At 30.9% G+C, this 22,679-nt stretch overlaps 1 protein-coding gene across 5 annotated transcripts; it reads right to left on the bottom strand.

The window, feature by feature from the left end:
* Positions 1 to 2,677: 2,677 nt before the first annotated feature.
* LOC139487908 (ubiquitin conjugation factor E4 A-like) lies at positions 2,678 to 22,468 on the bottom strand. Of its 5 annotated transcripts, none has more exons than XM_071273127.1 (19): positions 22,395 to 22,468; positions 17,446 to 17,579; positions 16,588 to 16,692; positions 15,346 to 15,449; positions 13,953 to 14,120; positions 13,421 to 13,568; positions 12,967 to 13,178; positions 12,018 to 12,203; positions 11,664 to 11,781; positions 10,953 to 11,168; positions 10,302 to 10,559; positions 9,531 to 9,787; positions 8,972 to 9,129; positions 7,749 to 7,941; positions 7,062 to 7,175; positions 6,325 to 6,576; positions 5,066 to 5,317; positions 4,381 to 4,538; positions 2,678 to 3,694 (listed from the first exon to the last, which is right to left on the bottom strand). In XM_071273127.1, exons 1-19 carry the CDS (start codon positions 22,451 to 22,453, stop codon positions 3,580 to 3,582), a joined length of 3,207 nt encoding a protein of 1,068 aa, XP_071129228.1. In that variant the 5' UTR covers positions 22,454 to 22,468; the 3' UTR covers positions 2,678 to 3,579. The 5 variants fall into 5 exon arrangements, with proteins under 5 accessions (XP_071129228.1, XP_071129229.1, XP_071129231.1 ...); XM_071273128.1 differs by lacking the exon at positions 22,395 to 22,468 and adding an exon at positions 21,545 to 21,581; XM_071273130.1 differs by lacking the exon at positions 22,395 to 22,468 and adding an exon at positions 21,478 to 21,558.
* Positions 22,469 to 22,679: the final 211 nt, after the last annotated feature.

Here is a 22,679-nt window from a genome sequence, read left to right as displayed (position 1 = left end):
TTACATGAGTGATATTTTCAGGTTGATATTACAATAACATTTTACATTATTCTTCAAAACAAACATTATGAAGCAATAAAGAACAAATACAAGAAATAACAATGAAACTATTTCATTTAAAAGATATTGTATACAAAACTGTTAACACTAAGATATGTCTCACCTTGTTTTTAAGACATTAAAAAAAAAATTGACTGACTATGATACATTATGCATGTTCATACATTGTGTATAAACATGGACATTTTGGAATTGATATGCTTTTGACCCCTTTATATAACTGTTAGAACTTCCTTTTATTTACTTAATTAATTAGTAATCGTTTCAATTGATCAGTTAAACATTTTTAAAACAGTCAAGAAACAAGAGCATGTAATTGAAATACATAGCCTCTAATGCTTCAAATACAAAAGGTAACAAAAATCATTGTACTTCATCATAACTATAAAGTGTAAAATTGTGAAGTCATTGAGGGTATGATTTTTTTCAAGCAACGAACTATATAAATGACAAACTTACTAAATTCAATGATCAATCATTAAAACTGATTCTAATAAAAAGGGCAAGATCAGAAAACTTGACGTTAGATGTTAACTAGAGGCTCTAAAGAGCCTGTGTCGCTCACCTTGGTCTATGTGAATATTAAACAAAGGAAGCAGATTGATTCATGACAAAATTGTGTTTTGGTGATGGTGATGTGTTTGTACACCTTACTTTACTGAACATTCTTGCTACTTACAATTATCTCTATCTATAATGAACTTGGCCCAGTAGTTTCAGTGGAAAATGTTAGTTAAAATTTACAAATTTTATGAAAATTGTTAAAAATTGACTATAAAGGACAATAACTCCTTAGGGGTCAATTGACCATTTCCGTCATATTGACTTATTTGTAAATCTTACTTTGCTTTACATTATTGATGTTTACAGTTTATCTCTATCTATAATAATATTCAAGATAATAACCAAAAACAGCAAAATTTCCTTAAAATTACCAATTCAGGGGCAGCAACCCAACGACAGGTTGTCAGATTCATCTGAAAATTGAAGGGCAGATAGATCTTGACCTGATAAACAATTTAACACCATGTCAGATTTGCTCTAAAGGCTGCCGTTTCAGAGTTATAAGCCAAAATCTACATTTCACCCCTATGTTCTATTTTTAGCCATGGCGGCCATCTTGGTTGGTTGGCCACATCACGGGACACAATTTTTAAACTAGATACCCTAATAATGATTGTGGCCAAGTTTGGTTAAATTTAGCCAAGGAGTTTCAGAGGAGAAGATTTTTGTAAAAGATTACAAAAATTTACGAAAAAAATGGTCAAAATTGACTATAAAGGGCAATAACTCCTTAAGGGGTCAACTGATAATTTTGGTCATGTTGACTTATTTGTAGATCTTACTTTGCTGAACATTATGGCTGCTTAAAGTTTATCTCTATCTATAATAATATTCAAGATAATAACCAAAATCTGCAAAATTTCAATAAAATTACTTATTGGGGGGCAGCAACCCAACAACAGGTTGTCTGATTTGTCTGAAAATTTCAGGGCAGATAGATCTTGACCTGATAAACAATTTTACCTATGTCAGATTTGCTCTAAATGCTTTGGTTTTTGAGTGATAAGCCAAAAACTGCATTTTACCCTTTTGTTCTATTTTTAGCCATGGCGGCCATCTTGGTTGGTTGGCCGGGTCACCGGACACAATTTTTAAACAAGATGCCCTAATAATGATTGTGGCCAAATTTGGTAAAAATTGGCCCAGTAGTTTCAGAGGAGAAGATTTTTGTAAAAGCTAACGACGGACGACGACGACGACGGACGACGGACGCCAAGTGATGAGAAAAGCTCACTTGGCCCTTTGGGCCAGGTGAGCTAAAAAAGCTAGAAATATAAAATCTATGTCTTGCCTCCAGTAAAGGGAAAGAAAAAAAATTACATCTAAAACATAGAACTGATTATTGAATAGAATCTTGTTTCGTTTCTCAATACTTAGGGTGGCAAGAACAAATATATAACAACTTTATAAACGAGTCCTGATAGAAGCTCCAGTAAGAACACTGAAAACATATAACATTTACAGAACACAAAACACAATAATTCTTTTTGATATAGCTAATCAGCTATCAACCTATTCCTATATTAATAAGAGAATAATGTTACATAAGTAAATTAATGAATCACATCATATGATTTGCACCCTTCTCCCATGACTTAATATTTCATACCTGAATAGTTAAAAATATGGCTCTTTGGTCATAACCACAAAACAATTTGCATAACTTATCTCATGTATGATAATCATGATAATAGATGAATGATTTTAGAGTTATAAACTACCTAATTCATGTCCTAGATGTTATGAATATATAATCACTGGTTTTGAATATTGCATGATTTATATGACTATGAAACAATCAAACAATTAATCTTATAATTTAAAACACATAATTCATATGAATATGAAATAAACAAGCGATGATTGTACAATTTAAAACATATGATACTTTTTAACAAATAATAACAATTTTACATATATAACAATATATATTAAATAAAACAAATATACATAAGAAACAACAGCAGAAGTATCTGAAATATTAAATGCCTAGAACAACATATTATGTTTTTTGAAGCATTTCAGTTATGCAATGCCAACTTCCTTTGTCTCCTTTGTTTTGCAAATCAATTGCTGTTTGAAAAAAATTCTGAAGAAAATTACCTAATTTGCTGATTTTGTGGTATATGTGAAAAATTTACACCCCGTGACAATAACCTGCTTTAAGGTATTAGTTTGCAGGATCTTAATTCCCCCATAAATATCAATCAAATAGTTTGTAACATGAAAACAGATTCTTGAACCCTATAACTTAAGTTATCAATATATAATTTGTTTATGTACTAAAGAACATTGAAAGAAAATTTCATTGAAATCAGAAATATAGTAACACATCTTCACAAATAATTGACAAAGATTACAGCAAATTGCAGTACAACTTCAAGAAAGACACAAAAGGAAACAACCTGATACTACGGCAAATAACTTTTGACAGAATCTGGCTACTCTTGAAACATTTCATAGAGTCAACTGAAAAATATCTATTTTCTAATTTTTGAACCTGATTGTTTTTTAGTGTTTAATGCCACTTTCAGCACTATTTGCAATTTTGTTTGTGTCTAAACTGTTGCAAAGTAATCTATGGCGTCACTGATTCAAATAACCATGAATGTCAGTGGAAAAACATCATGATTATATATAGTTATTACCAAAAAAAACACATATTCAATGAGTTAAATAACACCATCTATTGTGAGTACACTTAATGACTGAAATTGCAAATAGACCCAGTCAATTAAACTGAATCACATTGTCCTCTCAATGCATGTTTTCTGTATATATCTCCTATGTTCTACTTTCATTTTTATTGCACAAACATACAATTATGACAAACACAAGTTTAACAAATGTTTCTATCACAGAAAATAATATGGTTTCATATTCTTGTAGACAGTGCTAAACATTTCAACATTCTGGAATTCTATTTTTTTGTCTTCTAGTTCTATTCATCTACTATCAACTTTTATTTCGATGTTCTTCTTTCCAAGCTTCAATCTTCTCCTGTAGTTCAGCATGTGGTATAACCATATCTAATGATAATGCCTCCCTGTTGAATGGATCATTCTGATCACTGAAAAAAAGGAAATACAAATTTCTTCAAAGGAAGTCAAAGTTAAAACTCATAACATTGCAATACCATTACACATAAGAAAAGGCCTCCATTTTCCTAAAGGTAAATAATGTGTAACACTGATTTACTGATGGGTCTTAGGAGCCTGTAGCATAGAACTTGTATAGATGCATCTAATTGACTAATGTCTGGTTATGGTAGATCTATATACTAAATGAAGCACATGAGTAAGTTAGATCTATCTACGAAATTGATCATATGAGTGAATTATCTCCATCTACGAAATTGAGCACATGAGTAAATTAATCTATCTAGGAAATTGAGTACATGAGTAAATTGGATTTATCTTCAAAATAGGACACATAAGTAAATTAGATCTATCTAGGTTATTGAGCACATCAGTAAATGATCTATGAAAGAAATTGAGCATGAGTAGATTATATTTATCTACAAAATTGGGCGCATGAGTAAAGGATTTATCTATGATAATTGAGCACCTGAGTAGGTGTCTGATTATGGTAGTCTTTGGTAGATCTGTCAATGAAATTGAGTAAAGTGTTTGGTTATGATAGATCTATCCACAAAATTAAGCAACTCAGTAAGTGTCTGGCAGATCTTTTTTTCCATATTAAGAATCTGAGTAAGTGTTTAATAAATCTATCTACAACATGAATCACAAATAATACCTGAGTAAATGTCTGGCTATGGTAGATCTGTCCACTATATTCCCAGAAGAAGGTAATATCACAGGATCTTTCATTAATGTTCCCATAATTTCATCCAAGAATTCTTCCGGAGGATCAGCAAATAGTTCTTCATCTGCTTTCTGTTGTACTCGTAGTTTCTAAAAAAAATAAAATCTGAGTCATATAAACTTGCATGCTATCTTAAAATGATCATGACACAATCCTTTAGTGGTGTACTGATTGATAGTTTAGTTTGTGAAAACAGGGTTCATTATCATTTATCTATTAGTTGAAATTTGGATTTGACCTAGCTTTCAGTATCTGTGAGTGCTTAAAAAAAGATACTTTGAATGTATTGTTTTTCTGTTAATTGTGTTTGGCTTAATGTAAATTGGATAAATCAAGCCTTTTTCAGCTGATTTTTGTTCTTATGTTGAGTTGTTACACCAACACTGTCTATGATGATGAAAAGAGTTGAACACTCACAAACAAGTTTAACAAAGCCACATCCTTTATGTGCCATATAGGCCTTCCTGTGCTAGGATCATGTAATCAAGCAGTTGCTATTTGTGTTAGAATGCATTTGGATGCTTTTTTGTAGTAATGGTATTATTTAGGCCATTGAATTTCTCTTATGAAGGTAGTTTGAAAATGTAAAATACATTTCAAAACTTAATTAATTTACCTGATTTTTTAAATGAAGATTTTCCATATTTTCTAACATTGAAGCAGGTTTATGTATTTTCTTGAGAACGTTAATAGCTTTAGGAAAGAGATCATCGGAGTAAGATCTTCCATCATTAACAACAGCAATACAAAAGTTAACATCCTCCTCTAAGTTGAGATAAATCTGTGATATGTCAGATACTGTCTCTTGAGGTTTAAACTCATATTCATCTTTGTCTTTCACTTTAAAATTTCTTTGTTTTGGTCCAACCTGAAATAATACATTCATAAATATCATTTTCTAGTAAATTTGATTACTAATCAAAAGGTTTAAAAAGGTTTTAAAAAAAAATATAATGAAGAAATTTATGATAAGCAAGTTAACATCTGTAGTATGTGCGTTTGGATTAATGATGTATCTTTTTGTAGTATTCACTGTTGTGACAGTGAGTAATGTTTTTTTCATAATTGATTTTTATATACTGAGCTGCTCATTATTGAAAAACTCTGTGAACATTTAAAATATTTTACTATGGCAAGCATGAGAAAGTTAAAACTCCCTTAAAATTTCATTTCATTTAATATTTCATGGTAAGTGTTTCTCAGTTAAGTTTTCTTTGTGTACTGTTGTATGTCTGTTTGGTTTTTTTTCTTTTAGCCATGGAGTTGTCAATTTATTATTCAACTTCTAAGTTTGAATGTCCTTTCTTTCTTTTTCTTCTCTTTAAAGTAAGGTTTTGCACTTTGAATATGTTGAAAGCTTTTATTACAGGCATACATGCAAATCAAGGTCTTTTTTATTTTAAGTGGGCATTTAGATTGTTTGTGGTTAAAGTTGAAACTAAAATATGGAAATTGGGTATTACTGCCAAATGAACAACTATCAATAACATCAAAAGAATAACCTATCCTATAGACTCTGGACTTGCAACAGGCATATTTATATGTATGTGGCAGGGTCTAATATGTTGGTGAATGCTAAAACCTCCCCTCACTTTGGATAATAGTGTAATAGTTAAGCAATTTGACTAACTGTATAACAAAATAACTAGTAAAATGCACTTATTAAATCAGGAACCTTTATTTTAAAATAATATAGATTTCTGTGTGGTTGGTATTCTGTGTCTTACTGTCTGAAGGCTTATCAAGTAGCAGAACAATGTTACACGACTTCTTCACCACTTATTTATGTAGAACTATTTGTTTGCCCAACCATTAGGCAGAACATATTTTGTTTATTGTATTTTCGTATTCAATAAAGTATTTACTCATACTTACTAAATTGACCAAGAAGTAATTTAACATTCCTGAGATTCGATCAACCATAGAATTATGACAAAATATTGATTTGATCTCTCTAGTCAATAGTTCTAACATATGTATAGTATGATTTCCCATCACATTATGATAACGAGCTATCATACTAAGTTGTCGTAGACTCATTTCAGCTTCCTGTCTTTGTTCAGGTGTCATGTTGGTCCATTCACCTTGTTCTTTGGCTTGTTCCTTATCTTTGATTTGACTCATGTACTGCATTGAAAATAACAATAGAAAATTTATCTTTTATACTTTTGTTTTTTCCATTTTATCAATTTTAAATCTAAATCATGTATTTTCATTAATTTGCATTCTATTTCAACCATGTTCTCTTAGTAATTTTTTTTTTATCTTCTTCTGTTAAAATCTGATCACTTTCAAATACATGTATATAAAAACTGTCAATATTCAAAATGAATGAACAAAATAGTTTTGACATGTTGTCTCAATAATGAATAAAGGTAAAGTGTTACAAAGGTGAATGATGAGATGTTGATATTAATAGTACTAATTTTACTGTACTAGAGGCATTAAGTTATATTATAACTGTGCTGTCAGATATTGAAAAATATCTGATAATGTGTAAATATTTCAATATAGGTGAAAAATCATATATATTGTTTTGGTATTTTTTATTTTTTTTTAGGTAGATATTTTGATTGAAGTTTACCCAACATTATAACTATAATTAAACTTACATCTAATGCCTCATCTAACAGGAAGATAGCATCGTTAATGAGGAGATTTATAAACCTCAGGAATAAAGGTGCATCTGTTGCTTCTATATTCTCTTCAGCAAATCGGGATAAACTCTGAAATATAATTTAGGAAAATTCTATAATTGGAAAATTACTTCCATATTACTTTAGTTTGTTTATATCTTGGGTTTTTTATGGGATTGTTTTCATTAAATAAATCTTTTAACTACCAAGGGTTATCTCCCCTATCAGAATAAATCAAACTATTTCATGTCATATATAAACAACTGAGATTTTTTAACAGACCATAAGAGACAAAATAGACAAAATGTAAATTAAACTGACAAGAAGAAAAAAAACATGGTTTGAAAACATTTTTATATAAATTCCTTTTTTGCATTAAAACTAAGCTGTTTTACAATAATGTGTTGTATAGCATTCAAATAAAAATATTGAATAATTAACTAGCGAAGTCTCTGATGGCTTCCATCCCCATCTTTTATGTAAATATTCATTGTGTTTATAAAATAATGTTCATTTGAACATTTCACATTAAAAACAGTTATGTTAAGAGATGAGGAATGGAAACTAAGAAAGATAAATATATTTATTTATCAAACAATTATTCACTTATCATATTGCATTCTTTTTTGACAAGATATGTGTTTCTTGTTTTTATCAAAGTACCTTAATGGCATTTCTATGTGATTCTATTTCCCATATATGTTCTAGTACTTGGTACATAGGTCTTCTGTAATTAAACTTCTGTTCAAACTGTACACTTTGGCCTGTCATCTCTATACTAACAAATACATGTAGTAACTTTTCTGCCAAATGGTCAATTAATGGATGCTGTACAAATAACTGCCCTTTATAATATCTGTAAAACATGGGTAAAATCTATTAGATGAACAGGTTGGTAAGAAAAACATTTTTTCTGGATTATGACAGCATTTTTGTAATTGTTCAGATTTGGTTTTTAAAAGTTGCATTTTTCGTTTAGTTTCAATTTTTAAGTTAGCCTTAAAGTTTTGAACAGTGCTTTTCTCATTGTATAATCTCTGGCTTATTCTTTGTAATTGCAGATAAGATCATAAAAAACATACATAGAGATATAAATGTGTATCTGACATTACAAGTAGCAAAACAATTCTAGTTTTACAGCTCAGATAATTACTTAATTTACTTGCTTAGCAATGATAAAGATTCTAAATATTTTATAAGGAGAAGGTCCGGTAAGGACTCATTTTGGCCTCAAATTTCAGTTTCATCTGACGAAAGATTTTGACCACTTTTTAAACACTTAAGTGTCTATTTCACTTGATTCAATTAGTTTATGTGAAATATTTTACTGTAACTGATTTAGTCATTAAAAACGATCCGATTCAAGCTCAAATATGAAAAATCTACCAAATATGCTGAAAAATGTCACTTTACAGATGGTTTTTGTCAAAAATGAAAGTGGCCGCATCTGTGTTCATCCACAACCTTTATATATGTTATGTAATATCATAAAATACAACTTACAGGATGAACATGAATGCGGCCATTTTCGTTTTACACGGAAACCGTCTAAAATTTAACTAAAATGCTAGAATTTTGAAGATTTCAGTAATTTAGCATGACTTAATGGCGCTACAACCCGATATATGTGCATTGCATAGTCAAAAACAGCCCATATTTATGTGGCAGACGCATTCAACTGTCCAATAAATAACTAAAAGTTTACATTTTAACAATTTTGTAAAACTGCTATATTTTGGGGCCAAAAAGGTGTCTTACCGGACCTACTCCTTTCAACTAAATCAGGCAAAATTATTAATGATGTATTAACCTTGATTAACGAGCATGTCTGTACTTTACCACAGATTAACAATCCTGTTGAATAACAATGAAACCTGTTAATTTACCTTGACATTAGAGCTCTGTTCTGGGTTTGATCACTTGGTAACAACATAGCTAAAGTTTCAGCTAATTCTGCTCTCAAATGTGGGTTCTTCATACGATCAGGATTACCCATATATACCAATATCAAGGTCATAAAATGGCTTAGTTTCTCACCAACAAACTGAAAAAAAATAATAGTTATTAGCTGACTCAAATACTACATGTAAATTCAGGAAATCTTAAGAAAATAAATTGATGTGTACAGATGTCTAAAGTATATTTACTTAATACATGTTAATAGGTTGCTGTCTGATTGAAGTGTAGCTGTTTTCCTTTTTCATAGTTACTACAATATAAAGAAGAGATGGCTCATATTCAACATATAATTGGTATAAGGGAGGCAACACACAGCTCTAGGCCTGAACCACTAGCTAGCTCCATGACAGATATATGGTGGACAGATAGTTCATCAGAAGCACTACCAAACCTCTGGTAGTAAATGACTTCTGAAATGACCTTGATTAACCTTTTTTTTGGTTTATCCTATTATTTATACCTGTTGGACACCTTTTTTTAACATACCTCAAAGACTTGATCTTTAAATCGATGCAGGAATTGTGTAAAGTCTGTAATATTTCCCATAATAAATTCAGGAATGCATGCTAGACATTTTGGAGCTTCATCAGGAAGAGGAAGTGTGATATCACTGAAGCATTGTGGGTTGTCCTTTACAGCAACAAGACACATCCATGTTGCAGTTGATATGTGAAAGTTCAAAGACATTTCTAAAAATTTCGGTTCTGTTACAGCTGCCCTAATACTTAAGTAAATGGTCATTCCTGTAAAAAAATATATGTATAATGAGTTACTGAAGGAAAGGTTAATCTATTAAATGTGTGCAATTTGTTTGAAGATGTCAATGTTGTAATTTCTAATATTTTAATAAAAAATGTAATTCAATATGACTTTTTTTTTATAAATGTAATGTGCACATGAGGTTCAGTAACGATAACAGAACCCTTCAATGGAACTGAATTTACTAAACTGCATCTTTTCAATAGTATTACCTACTTGAGGTATAAAAGTAATCAGTCAAAATGCAAAATATCTTATTATAGATGTTTCCAATTCCATGTGAAAGATAATCTAAACATGAACATCTGTAATCCAACTTAATTTTGTGAATACATTATTTCATGATAAGCCCTTCATAGCCGACTTTGAGTTGATGTAAATGTATTTGTTAAAGAAAATATCCAAGTTTGACATATTAATAATATTTGCTATACACAAAAAAATAAATGACCAGCCAAAAATAGTTTGTTTACAGTTATCCTTTCAGATGATTCCTACCTTCTTCCATTTTACTTTTCAGCTGTCTGACTGGTTCCATTGAATCATTTCCTCCTTGGTTTGTAGCATCCTGATATAAACGTTGTATTCTTCCTAAACTTTGATTTAGTTTTACAAACTTTTCATTTAAAGGTTTGAATCCCATGTTTAAACATTGATGAGTCAAGAAAAAACACTCAGATATAAAATTGTAAGATTCTAAAGGTTCCAATTGTTCATTTTCTGGCATTGGTATCAAACATGTCTCTTTATTCAACCCTAAAAATAATAAAATCTCATTCTAAGAAATTTCAATCATTGTCGATACAAAGTAACTTTAAGAAAAATCTATGTTTTAAATTCTTAGTAAATAAATGTTGGCTTCAATCCTTAGAAAATTTCTTTATTTTGAACTAGAAATAGTGGATCCAGAAAATTCCTGATTCTTTATAAAGTAAACCATTCTCAATCATGTCAATTACAACTAAAGATATATTGGCAAAAAATATGTACAATATTAGGAAGTCTGAATTAACTAATTAAATTAGATATCAGTATTGTCTTATTTGCTCAGAAAACTAATTCAACAACTCTATTTGTCTTTTAATTGAGAAAAGGCAAGTAACAATGATGTTTGAATCATAGCAAAAGAGAGACAATTACTTTACTTACCAAAAGCATGAATATTTTTCTGTTGGCTCTTATCGTTGTCATTAACTTCCACAGAACAATAGGTGGGTTGTACTTTAAGAAGTTTGTCACACTGTGGTTCAGAGAAAGGCACAGAAAGTTTTAACATTAAATAACATAAATTTAAACAGAATCCATCATATGCATACATCTGGTTGAATAACTGAGGCATCTGAGCTGACCAAATCTTGGATTTACCTACAATAAAAACAAATAAGTCAAAAATGTAATTAAATCATGAACTTTATAACCACTTGTACCTGGTACATGAGTTTAAGAATGAGTTCATCCATTGATTTTCATTCTTTTTTTGACTGAATAATGTTTTAATTTACTGTGGATTTTATTTTTTTAAAGGGCAGACAATTTTGGAATTGAGGGAAATTTCTATTTTCTTTGATTTACCAAAGTCTGCATACAAGCCTTGTCGTGAAAAGATCAAGAACTACGTTCCCCTTTCATTGTATGTTTGTTTGTCAACATCAGAACGTCAATGCCGTCAGAGTGGGTGGAAGTAAAACTATATGTTATTAAATGGTTGGCTAGAACATTTCTATATATCTTTTATCACCACTACAAGACTATTGAAAACATGTTCTTTTTTCAACATTTAAATTTGAGGTTAACCTATAAACACAAAATACACAATAATTTTGTTAACTTTAAAGAAAGATGAATTAACACTTTACCCACCTGAGTTAGCAGATATACATCTACCTATCCACAGTAGTGTACCATGTTTAGCCTGAGGAGATGATTTGATCAAACCTAAGAAGAAGGTATGAACTTTATCTCCTATTCTTGTCAAAGGCTGCAATAAAAATTACAATACAGATACTAAACGAAAAATTTTCAGCGCAAGTTAATATACATTGTTCAATGAAAAAAATGTGGACATCTGAATCAGGAAAATACATTTTGTAAAAAGTGATACCTAAAATGTATCTTGCTTCATTCTAACAATCTAAGAACGGGATCGAATTCTTCAAAAAATTATACTTTTCCAACTTGATAAAAACAAAAACATATGAAGTGTATTAAAAATACCTGATGAATATTGTTCTCCATAGCATCAATATCTCTTTGTGATTTCGATGCTGGATCTGAGAAAAATTCACATGGACCAAGTTCTGACCTTGGAATAGAACTAAAACAGAATAATGAGCCTAGTAAAGTCTGTTCATAGGTCTTTCCTTTGTTCCAATCTCTTGGTGCACTATGGTCCAGCAGTACCTATAAACACAATATACATTATATAAATATATTTTTAAAATTATAACTTAAGCAATATAATTAATGTACCTTTTAGTTAGGAAACTGATTATGTGTAGATGGGAAAGCTTCAGATATTTGATGTGGTTTTTTTTTAATTTTTATTATTTATAACTTCCAATTTACAACATAACATACACAAATATAATAGCAATATATAATATATAAATCTATAGATATTATCTAATCAATACATCTTTCTATTAGGAAGCAATTTTTTTTTTTTAAATATACAAATATAAGATAGAGATAAAGCAGTTTGAACACCGGAGAGAGACAGAAATAGAGAGAGAAAGAAAATGAGAGAGAATATTGTGGTGAGTTTTCAATATAATTCATCTAGACATTGAATTCTATTTTAGTATAGTTAGTATATATATATAGATATTTGATGTTGATTTTTTTCTCATGAAAGAAGTTGGAACAGTGAAATCAAGAAAAGCAATTGAGATGAGATGACAAATCATAATCTGATAATCGCTATTTTACCTATGACAACGTTGTTAATTTCATTGACAACATGCAAGTGCGCCCTTTGTTTCTTTCGATAATTTTTCATATCACTCGACTGTGTTTATATTGTGGTATTGACATTTTTCATATAAATGAAATTATCAGTAAGATCAAAGGACAATTTCATAAAATAGCGATAATAAATTGAACAGTTATTTTGATAAATGATTGGTCAGTATTGAAAACATATTATACTGATTATGAGACTTACCTTAGCCATTTCTGGATGTCTTGTAAAAAATACCATAAAATCTATATTTTTGAGAACATTTGGATTCATCAAGGTACTATCTTTCATCATACTGTTCTTCAGTGATTCTAGAACTGGTTTAAATACGTCATTTAATGATCCATCTTCTTTACTTTTATCTATCTCTTCCACAACTCGATCAAAAAATTCTACCATAATCACATGACTATATGCTGTAATGTAGAAACACAGATAAATTCATTATCCTTTCAATACCACAAGCATTGGTGTGGTTTTTGAAATTTTGGTCCTTCAAACCAAAAGACATATTTTTTAAGAATTTGTCACTTTTGCATATAAGTTTAGTAACATAACAATTATAAAACAAAGTAAATTCAGGATTTCCAACATACCAGATTACCCTAGTAATTTTTTAGAAGCAACTATCAATCAATCATCATTTGTTCCTACTTACATGATAAGAAACTGTCCTCTGACTGATAAATATCAACAAATTGTTTGGACAAGTTCTGTTCATATAAATCTGGTTGTTGTAGACAGGTCTTAGCATTCATAACAATCACCGCCTTGCATTTATTCATTTCTGCTTTCATCTTTGGCATCTGCAATGAAATTGTGTGTGTTTGTAAATAGCCTTAAGAAAACACAGTACAATGAACTCAATGCTTTGAAACAAGGCATCAAGGTAATGATATAACTCCCAAGATACTATTTAATCAGAACTAATCTCTTAACGTGACAAAGATATTACTCACATAACTCTTATTGTAATTTTCAATAAAACCAGATGAAATCCTGAGAACATTTCCATTAAGGAATATCATTAAAAATATTTGTGGGCACCTTTCTTTATCCAGACTTACTTATTTGAAATATTTACTGTTAAAGAAATCTAAGCACAAGATCCAATATAAAATCATTTCTAACTCCAATGGAGTTTAGTCTACATTTCCAATGGTAATATCTCAAGTAAATCCTATATGTACCTTATTTTGACTTTCCATGTTCTTTACTCTGACATAACACTGATACAGGTAATGAAGAACTTGTGATTCTCCAGCTATTCTTGCAGACTCAGCATCTTCTGTTTTAGCTGATGTTAGTGATACTATATATAATCCTGGCTCTTTCATAAGTAATCTCTCAAATACAGCCTATTGATAGATCATACTAAATGTAATGAACAAGTAATGTTTATACATTCCTTGCAAAAAAAAAGAGGCATCTAGAAATCTATATGGCTTGGTTGACTCCTCAATTTATGTTTTTGTGTGTTAACATTGATATATCTTAATGGTAATAAAAAAATTGTTTTACACAAATTTCTACTTTATTGAAATTCTCTAGTCTGAGTTTCACAGAAAAGAAGCACCTTTAGATAACTAAGCCAGTCAACTGATTCGTCCTGATTAAGAACCAATTGATAACATAGCCAAAGGATCTGTGCAATCGGCAGAGTAACAACAGATAAACAAGTGAAACTGCGAGCTACTGCTCACTGATGATACCCCCGCCGCAAGTGGATAATATTAATAGTGTAAAAATATGCAAGTGTTCGGTAAACAGGAAGTTGTCGAGTGATGAATCTGAAAACGCATCACACGGTATAGCTGACTTATAAAAATCCTGAAACCAAATTTCAGAAATCCTTGTATTGTAGTTCCTGAGAAAAATGTGACGAAAATTTTTAACTTGGTTATCATGTGTAAAATCATACAAGTGTTCGGTAAACAGGAAGTTGTCGAGTGATGAATCTGAAAACGCATCACACGGTATAGCTGACTTATATAAATCCTGAAACCAAATTTCAGAAATCCTTGTATTGTAGTTCCTGAGAAAAATGTGACGAAAATTTTCAACTTGGCTATCATGTGTAAAATCATACAAGTGTTCGGTAAACAGGAAGTTGTCAAGTGATGAATCTGAAAACGCATCACACGGTATGGCTGACATATATAAATGTTGATACCAAATTACAGAAAGGGTGGATGTGTAGTTCCTGAGAAAAATGTGACGAAAGTTTCATGGGACGGACTGACTGACGGACGGACTGACGGACTGACGGACTGATGGACGGACGGACGGACAGACAGAGGTAAAACAGTATACCCCCCCTTTTTTAAAGCGGGGGTATAATTACCCAACAATGGAAAACATATTATCCAGAATGTATAACTTCACCCATCAGGTTGGATACATATCCAGTAACGGGCTACGGCCAGATATAGTAAAAGGAGCTAGGAGTGATAAGGCAATATCATTATCATCAGGCACTGTTAATTTTGAGCAACTTTTTCTATATATTTACTTAGGCTTAGTCAATTTGTTTCAGTAGTACAAATTTGAAGAAACAGTCTGTCCGTTCAACATAATACTTACTTGTTCTAAACAGTCCATATCTAACCATGTTTGTCCCTCTAAAGTCTGTGCTAAGTCTGTCATAAATACACATCTAGATGGTCTTTCTGTATAGGCTTCAGGGTCTGTAATGTAGGAAATATCATGCATAAAATGTATCCTAACAATTAAATTCACATGTAATCACTTAGCTTTTATCATTGTAGTATATAAAACTAAGAAATCGTTTTGTAAAAACTATATAAAGCCTAGCAGTGATGTAACTGTACAAATATAAAAAAAGCATCAAATTTATTCTTTAGATAATGCACTGCAGGCGATTTGGTGTCACGATATCACAGTAGCATGGGTTCGAATCCCGGCAAGGGAAGAACCAAAAATTTGCGAAAGCAAATTTACAGATCTAACATTGTTGGGTTGATGTTTAGACGAGTTGTATATCAAATTAAACATATATATATATATATATTTATTAAATGATATGAGCAAATAAGCCCTAATACGGATAAATCAGCATGTGCAATACTAAAAACGTTCCACTGTCGATATAAATCAAGATTTAATATTGCTCTTCGAACAGGGCCAATACGGAAAAAAACAGGGCCAATACAGAAAAAAGCGGGAAAAAAGCCGTATTAGCCTAGCCCTAGGGCTAATACAGGACGTTCACTTCCGGTTTTCAATTTTCTTACGCCATTACTTAACTCTGGAAGTACCGTTATGCATAAAAACATTGGTATAATATTTTTTAAATTAAAGTCATAAAATAAACAGGTTAAATGATGTGCAATGTTTTGTAATGTCTTAAAGTTTTGAAACGGAAAAAACAGGGCCAATACAGAAAAAAGCGGGAAAAAAGCTGTATTGGCCCATGGGCTAATACGGGACGTTCACTTCCGGTTTTTAATTCTCTTATAATCATTTAATAAAAGTGTTATGAACTGGCTGTTTCTGTATTGGCACTGGTATAGATTCTCGGTCAGCTGTATTGGCCCTCGACCCTACGGGTCTCGAGGCCAATACAGCAAACCTTGAATCTATACCAGTGCCAATACAGAAACAGCCAGTTAATAACACTATAATATATATAAAAACATTCGCTATTTCAACTCTTGAATTTATAAAACAAAAAATGAAATTTAAAATAACATTCAGTAAATAAAATCAAAAATTTGGATAGTATTTTTCCTTGTACCTAACATGTTCAAATGCAAGGGTGATAAGTTTGTTATTGCCTTATAACTATCTTCAAATAATACAGACCTTTTTCAAGAGTTAGCAGAAAAATGGTTTCTATGAGATTGTTGATTTCTAGTTTGTACTCTGCCAGAGATTTCCAGTCTTCAGCTTTCATTTCTACTGCTATAACTACAAAATCATTTGATAATGTTTATCTATACTTGGAACTTGTATAATTGTATATTCAAAACTTGAAACTGCATTTAAATATTCTTTCATTTTTTAATGAAAAAAATTAGACTATCTTATCTGGAGATTAATTTAAACTAGGAGCTTGCTTAATGTTGATGAAAAACTAACTTATGACATGAACTTCATAGGTTGAGTTCCATAATGTCAGAAAATCTTATGTACACCCTATTCAGTAGAAATGGAACCTCTAATCTGCCAATTATTGATAAATGTGTAAAGTATATTATTGATGTTGATGAGTGCTACATTTTAAAATCCACCACATAATCAGGCAATATCACATAATGATGAACTTGATACCAAATTTCAGGAAGCTCTGATTTGAAGAAAATTGCTATTAAAATGTGTATGACAGACAGAAACATTTTGAGATGTTTTTTCTGCATCAAAAACGTCAACAACAACAACAATACTTTATTTAACATTAAGCTATATAACTTATTTTCCCTTAGTTCCTAATCATAGAAAAAGCATAAACAAAAGGGCAAACATATATGGTATATATAATTAAAAAAGTCAAGTATGATGATTAGGTTCAATACAACTTGGTAAAAAAAAAAGAAAAAATACCCATGATAAAATAGTCTGACAGTCACTAGATAAGATATAAAGTTGCTACACTAGCAAGCCAAACATAACATAAATAAACAAGATTAATATGACTACATCCTATTAATAAAATAGACATACCTGGTTGTGATTCAGGTGTTTCCTGTTCTTCCTTAGAAGACTGGAAGCTATAGGGCACATCTCCACCAGTCAGCAAAGCTGCAAATGGATTGTTTGATAAATCTTTCTGTTCCGTCATCTTTTCATCAGATATCCTGCAATATTAAATTAAAAGCATGAATAAAAGGAGATCTATTATATATATATATATATATGTAAGGTATTAAACAATTCAGACCAAACCTTTGCTATTCAGTAAATAAATCAGATAAAAAAAAAAATTATAACACAATCTGACTAATGTAAATTTGACTAACATTTGTATCAAAATTTATGTTCCTTTTGAAAGGTTTGTTAAATGCATACCCATGCTGATTTCTAAAAAAAACTGTATCCCTACTAGCGAACAGAAACCTTCAATATATACATGATGATAATATAAGTACAAGTTATTCAATATTTTACATTTTTTTTTAAATTACTGCCAATTGCATTGAGTGTGTAGTAAAGGACTAGGCTACTGTGAAAGAATGGTAGAATACCTTACCCACCGTGTATCATCAGTACAGCGGATATAGGTACTAACCAAGCGGGCATGATCGATTTTGACCTTACAGGTTAACGAAAATCTTTGTTTTGCTTTATCAGTATTCGATGTACATTTCTCAACATTTGAAATTCCTGCTCCCAAATAATTTTCGCATTGATTTTTTCCTATTTATAAAACAACTTTGATATTCTAATAAGAACAATTTACTTGTACATGCGCAAAAAGTTGTGAATGTCAACACAAACTTTCAATTTCGATACAGTTGTCGAGACATTTACATGCTTTATCTGAAAGAAAGCAAATACAGGGCAAAAATAATAGTTACCAATCATAAACCTACCTGTGATTACTCATTCCTTGAAATGTTTTGGGTAATAAAAGAGTATAAAAATAAAGTTTTTGTATACGGTGTACAACAACTTAACTATGCACCGTACAGAAGGATTTATGTGGTCATCAGCTAACCACCGTACACAACGCTTTTTTTGGGAATAAAATATCGAAAAATAACATATGCATTAAAGATTTCAAGGGTCTCACTAATTAGCGACAACAAGCGACAACAATCGTCAACAAGCGACAACAAGAATTATTTTAGCGACAACAAGACTATTTAGCGACAAGAAAACATTTTTTTATTAAATATAAAGAAATTTGTATTTAATGGTTTTTTTTTAAATATACGAGCAGATATGTCTAATTAAAATGTTTTATTATATAGATAGACGAAGAAATGAAACATTTGTGAGGAAGAAAGAGATAGTGAAGTTTATATTAGTATATTGGTAGATGAAGAAATTTATCATTTGTGAAGAAGAAAGAGATTGAGCTTCTTTTTTTTATTTTTAAATATGAAGAATATGTATAAGATAATGTATGTATCTGTTTTCATCAAAGTCAAAGTATGAATAAACGAATGGAGATATATATGGAGCGGGCATAATGGAATATAATATTTTGATTCATTTGCTTAATACTATGCTCTAAGTGTACTCTTGTTATGTCAATTCGATGCTTTATTTGTAGAACTCTTAGCCACGCTTTGCCATCTTTATTATTTAAGCGTGTTTCAAGACTCCACGACGAGGACGTGGTTCTACCTTGGGGTCCATATAAATTTTTTTTTTAATTTTTTTTTTTTAATTTTTTTTAGTCATTATATAGTAATATGTACATTCCTATCTAACATAATATTTATACATTTTGTACATGGTGGTCCCATTTTGATAAGCCGTAGATTTTTACCACTAAGGTTCACTGTATTTTTGCCCTTTTTGAAGTCGTAGTTTTAGCATTTTTAATACGTTTCCGTTGGCAAGGTTTACGTGCACATGCACTTGTTTTGGGGATTGTCAGCCCACCATCTGTTGAAGTGCACAATGTGAGTTCAGATGTTGGAAAACTGTCTTTGATAGCTTTTACTTAAGCCTTTTTCCTCATCTGAACCAATCACAAGATTGCTATAACTAAGCAAGGTATCACTTATTGTTGTATCAAGCACTGAGGCAATATGAGTAAAAAAACGTTAGAAGGTGTGACAAGCACCATCCCAATGCAAATAAATTGGTCCCATTATTATTGGGTTTGTGTTTTTCCCTTTGCGTTTAAGTTTGTTTTCCTGGAAAACAGTTGTTGTGACAAAGCAGGCGCCCAAATTGAATGTTCTGTCAACACCAATTATTGATGATTTACAAGCACTGGCAAAATGTTTCATTTGGAAATCTACATGTATGTAGCAGATAACACTTGGTGGTTTGCCTGTGGTCTGAACAATTTCTTTCAATAAGGATTCTTGGCAGAATTCATGTTAATAACAGTTTGCATATCATCAGCAACATTTTGTTTGTTTGTCATTATTAACATGATATTTAACGTTTTGGACATATTTTGAGTCACGTGGCTGATGCCGTTCAGATTCAAAGTTATCAGTGAAAATTTGTTTAACCGAGTTGCGTTTTAGATTCTAGCAATTGCACAGAGCACGTACTTTTGCGAGAATAATACTGAAATGCTGACAATTTACTTTATACTAAACATAAAAGTTGAATGGCTTCAGTCAGCTTGGTAGAGCAAAGGAAATGCACACGCTATAAAATTGAAACAAAAACAAAAAAAAGGTCAACTTTCCTTTGAAGGATTTATTGATGATTACATGATAAATATCGTTTAATGAGGCAATAAACATATAAAAAGATGAAAACATTCACATTTCAATTTTCTTTTCCTCTTGTTTGATTTCAGTTCTTTGTATTTCACAATTTGTGTCAATATTTTCAGGACAATGATGCACAAATAATTAATTTTGCGAGCTAAATATATATTATTGCACGAAAAGAGTTTTAAAAAACAAATTATAAGATAAATAATATGTTCTAAAACACAAGGAAAAGTAATCTCATAATACAATAATTAAACGTAATACTGGCTGTTATTCATAATAGATGATACAATATTATGTAAATAATGTTTCATTTTTTTTCTATCAATTTTAACTTTCTTGTCGCTAAAATTATTTTCTTTTGCATATTCTTTTAATATTTATTGCAATAATTAATTTTAATTAAAAAAAAATGTTTTCTTGTCGCTTGTTGTCGCTTGTTGACGCTTGTTGTCGCTAAAATTCTTATTGTCGCTAATTAGTGAGACCGAGATTTCAATGCCAATTATTGAAACAGCTATACTTATTACACACACACAGTGGCCTTCTATCAGAAAAAGAGTTGCAATAAATATAGAATTATATCGGATGAGAACAGTGCCAACTTCTTTGACAAGTATTTGCACATGTTTTTAGTAATCGTTCTTGTTTTTGGAGAATAATGAGACATCTCTAATCATCAACCTACGATCAAATCATTTCTTTTAACAACAATTATGTTAAGATTGAAGTACACATTGATATTATGTGAACAAAACAAAGATTTTCGTTACCGTGCAAGGTCAAAACGCTGACGCCCGCTTGGTTAGAACCTATATCCGCTGTACGATGATACATGGTGTTGCCTAATAATGACTTAATTGCCTAATAATGACTTAAGGGTTCAGCTACCAAGCAAGCTGACCAAAAGATATTAACTTTACCTACACACTCAATGCAATCCGCTGTAAGGGCAAACAAACATAGGGTGAACCTGCTCTATCAAACAAACCCAGGACGAACCCAAATGTTTATAGATCCTTGATTTATGCAGGAAGGCATCAATGCTTATATAAAATAGCCTTCCAGTTAGCAAGACGATTCCTCGTACTGAGGATTTTCGTGCTATTTCAAATGCATTGTGATGTTGCAATTTCCATTGAAAAAACATGCTTTTGTGCCTGTCCCAAATCAGGATCCTATATTATTCGGTGGTTGTCGTTAGTTGTTGTGTTTTGATCCTGCGGCTGCAGACTGCAGTAGTCAGTAACTCAAATTGTTTTATGTTGTAAATAGTGTTACTATACCGGGACCTAATAATTGTCTTTCGTTTGAAATATTTGCTACGTTTTTATATTTCTGTCACCTTTCTTAAGTTGAAATTAGAAATAAATATACATAGAATCAAAGACACGTCAGATTAAATGACAGACCTAAGGACTTCCATAGGAAATCATCCCGAAAAAAAGTAGTTCACCAATAAACCCGTGTTTCCTTCTATCTTTTCTTAAAAAAATAACTAAATTATATGGGAAAACAATCTGAATAAGTTCAATAATTAATTTAATGGTTGATATTTCGGAAACATTTAATGTTATTCCTGTTAGAGGAAAACTGTGCTCGATGAAGTGATCATTTGCTCGCTCTTCTACTGCAATCGAGTTCACCTTTTCGTATCCTGGTTCCCTGTACTACGTTCTATGTATTAACTGATAGCCATACTCTAAATAAGTAAGTAAGTAAGTAAATTTTATTTAGAGTCGGCATATATATACATAATAACAAGCAAAACATGAGCTCTGGTGAGCTCTTTAATCGACTATCACATAAAAATCATGCAGCATCAATGATGATCATGCAGATACTACCAGATACCAAAGATACAAAATGAAATAAAAATGAAAAAAAACCCATACAAAATAATGAAAGCAAAACTATTTGATTTGTGAGCCTCCAGAGTCAAAGTTCATGTGGCAAGCGCCTCTATGTGCATTGAAACGGGGGAATCATCAAATCACTTGAAGATCATAAAATATAACAGACTAAAAGCATAAAAACAATAAATAAATAAATATAAGCACTAGCATTTAATGGCAGGTATATTCAATAAATGCATAAAAAGCAGAGCAAAAGGCCATTATAAAAAGAAAGGAAGAAATTTCAGCTTTGAGACAGCACTGGGTGGAAACGACATGAACTGCAGTAGCATTTTTCGAATTTTTGACCCCCACACCAGGAATTTATGTAATTCCTAAACTGGTCAAAAGAAGTCATGAGTCTAACCTCATTAGGAAGTGAGTTCCATACTTGTGCTGCCTCAAATCTAAAGGATCTTTTACCATAACTTGAGGTTCTAGGTCTAGGTACCTCAGCAGTGTTTACATACCTGGAATTATAAGAATCGTTTTTTATTACAACTAAATCTTGAATAAATATAGGACATTTTTTATTAATTATTTTAAAGGTCTCCAAGGCAATTGAGGGCATTCTACGAGTTTTTAATGATGGAAGGTTTGAAATCTGCAGGATTGTTTCGTATGAGCTCTGATGGTCTTCATAAATAAATCG

Source organism: Mytilus edulis, chromosome 9, assembly GCF_963676685.1.
Source record: "Mytilus edulis chromosome 9, xbMytEdul2.2, whole genome shotgun sequence".
Classification (NCBI taxonomy): Eukaryota; Metazoa; Mollusca; class Bivalvia; order Mytilida; family Mytilidae; genus Mytilus; species Mytilus edulis.
Note: the sequence above shows the minus strand (reverse complement) of the source record. Positions and strands in the feature narration are given on the sequence as shown.

What these genes read in the sequence shown, in the direction of transcription:
- LOC139487908 (XM_071273127.1), bottom strand. Translation starts at nt 22,453, where the DNA reads ATGGTAAAAGATCCTTTAGATTTGAGGCAGCACAAGTATGGAACTCAC. An exon ending in TCTGCTAACTCTTGAAAAAG is followed by an intron (nt 15,450 to 16,587) that starts GTCTGTATTATT and finishes CCTACATTACAG; the next exon opens with ACCCTGAAGCCTATACAGAA. An exon ending in TTAAAGATCAAGTCTTTGAG is followed by an intron (nt 9,130 to 9,530) that starts GTATGTTAAAAA and finishes ATTTTTTTTCAG; the next exon opens with TTTGTTGGTGAGAAACTAAG.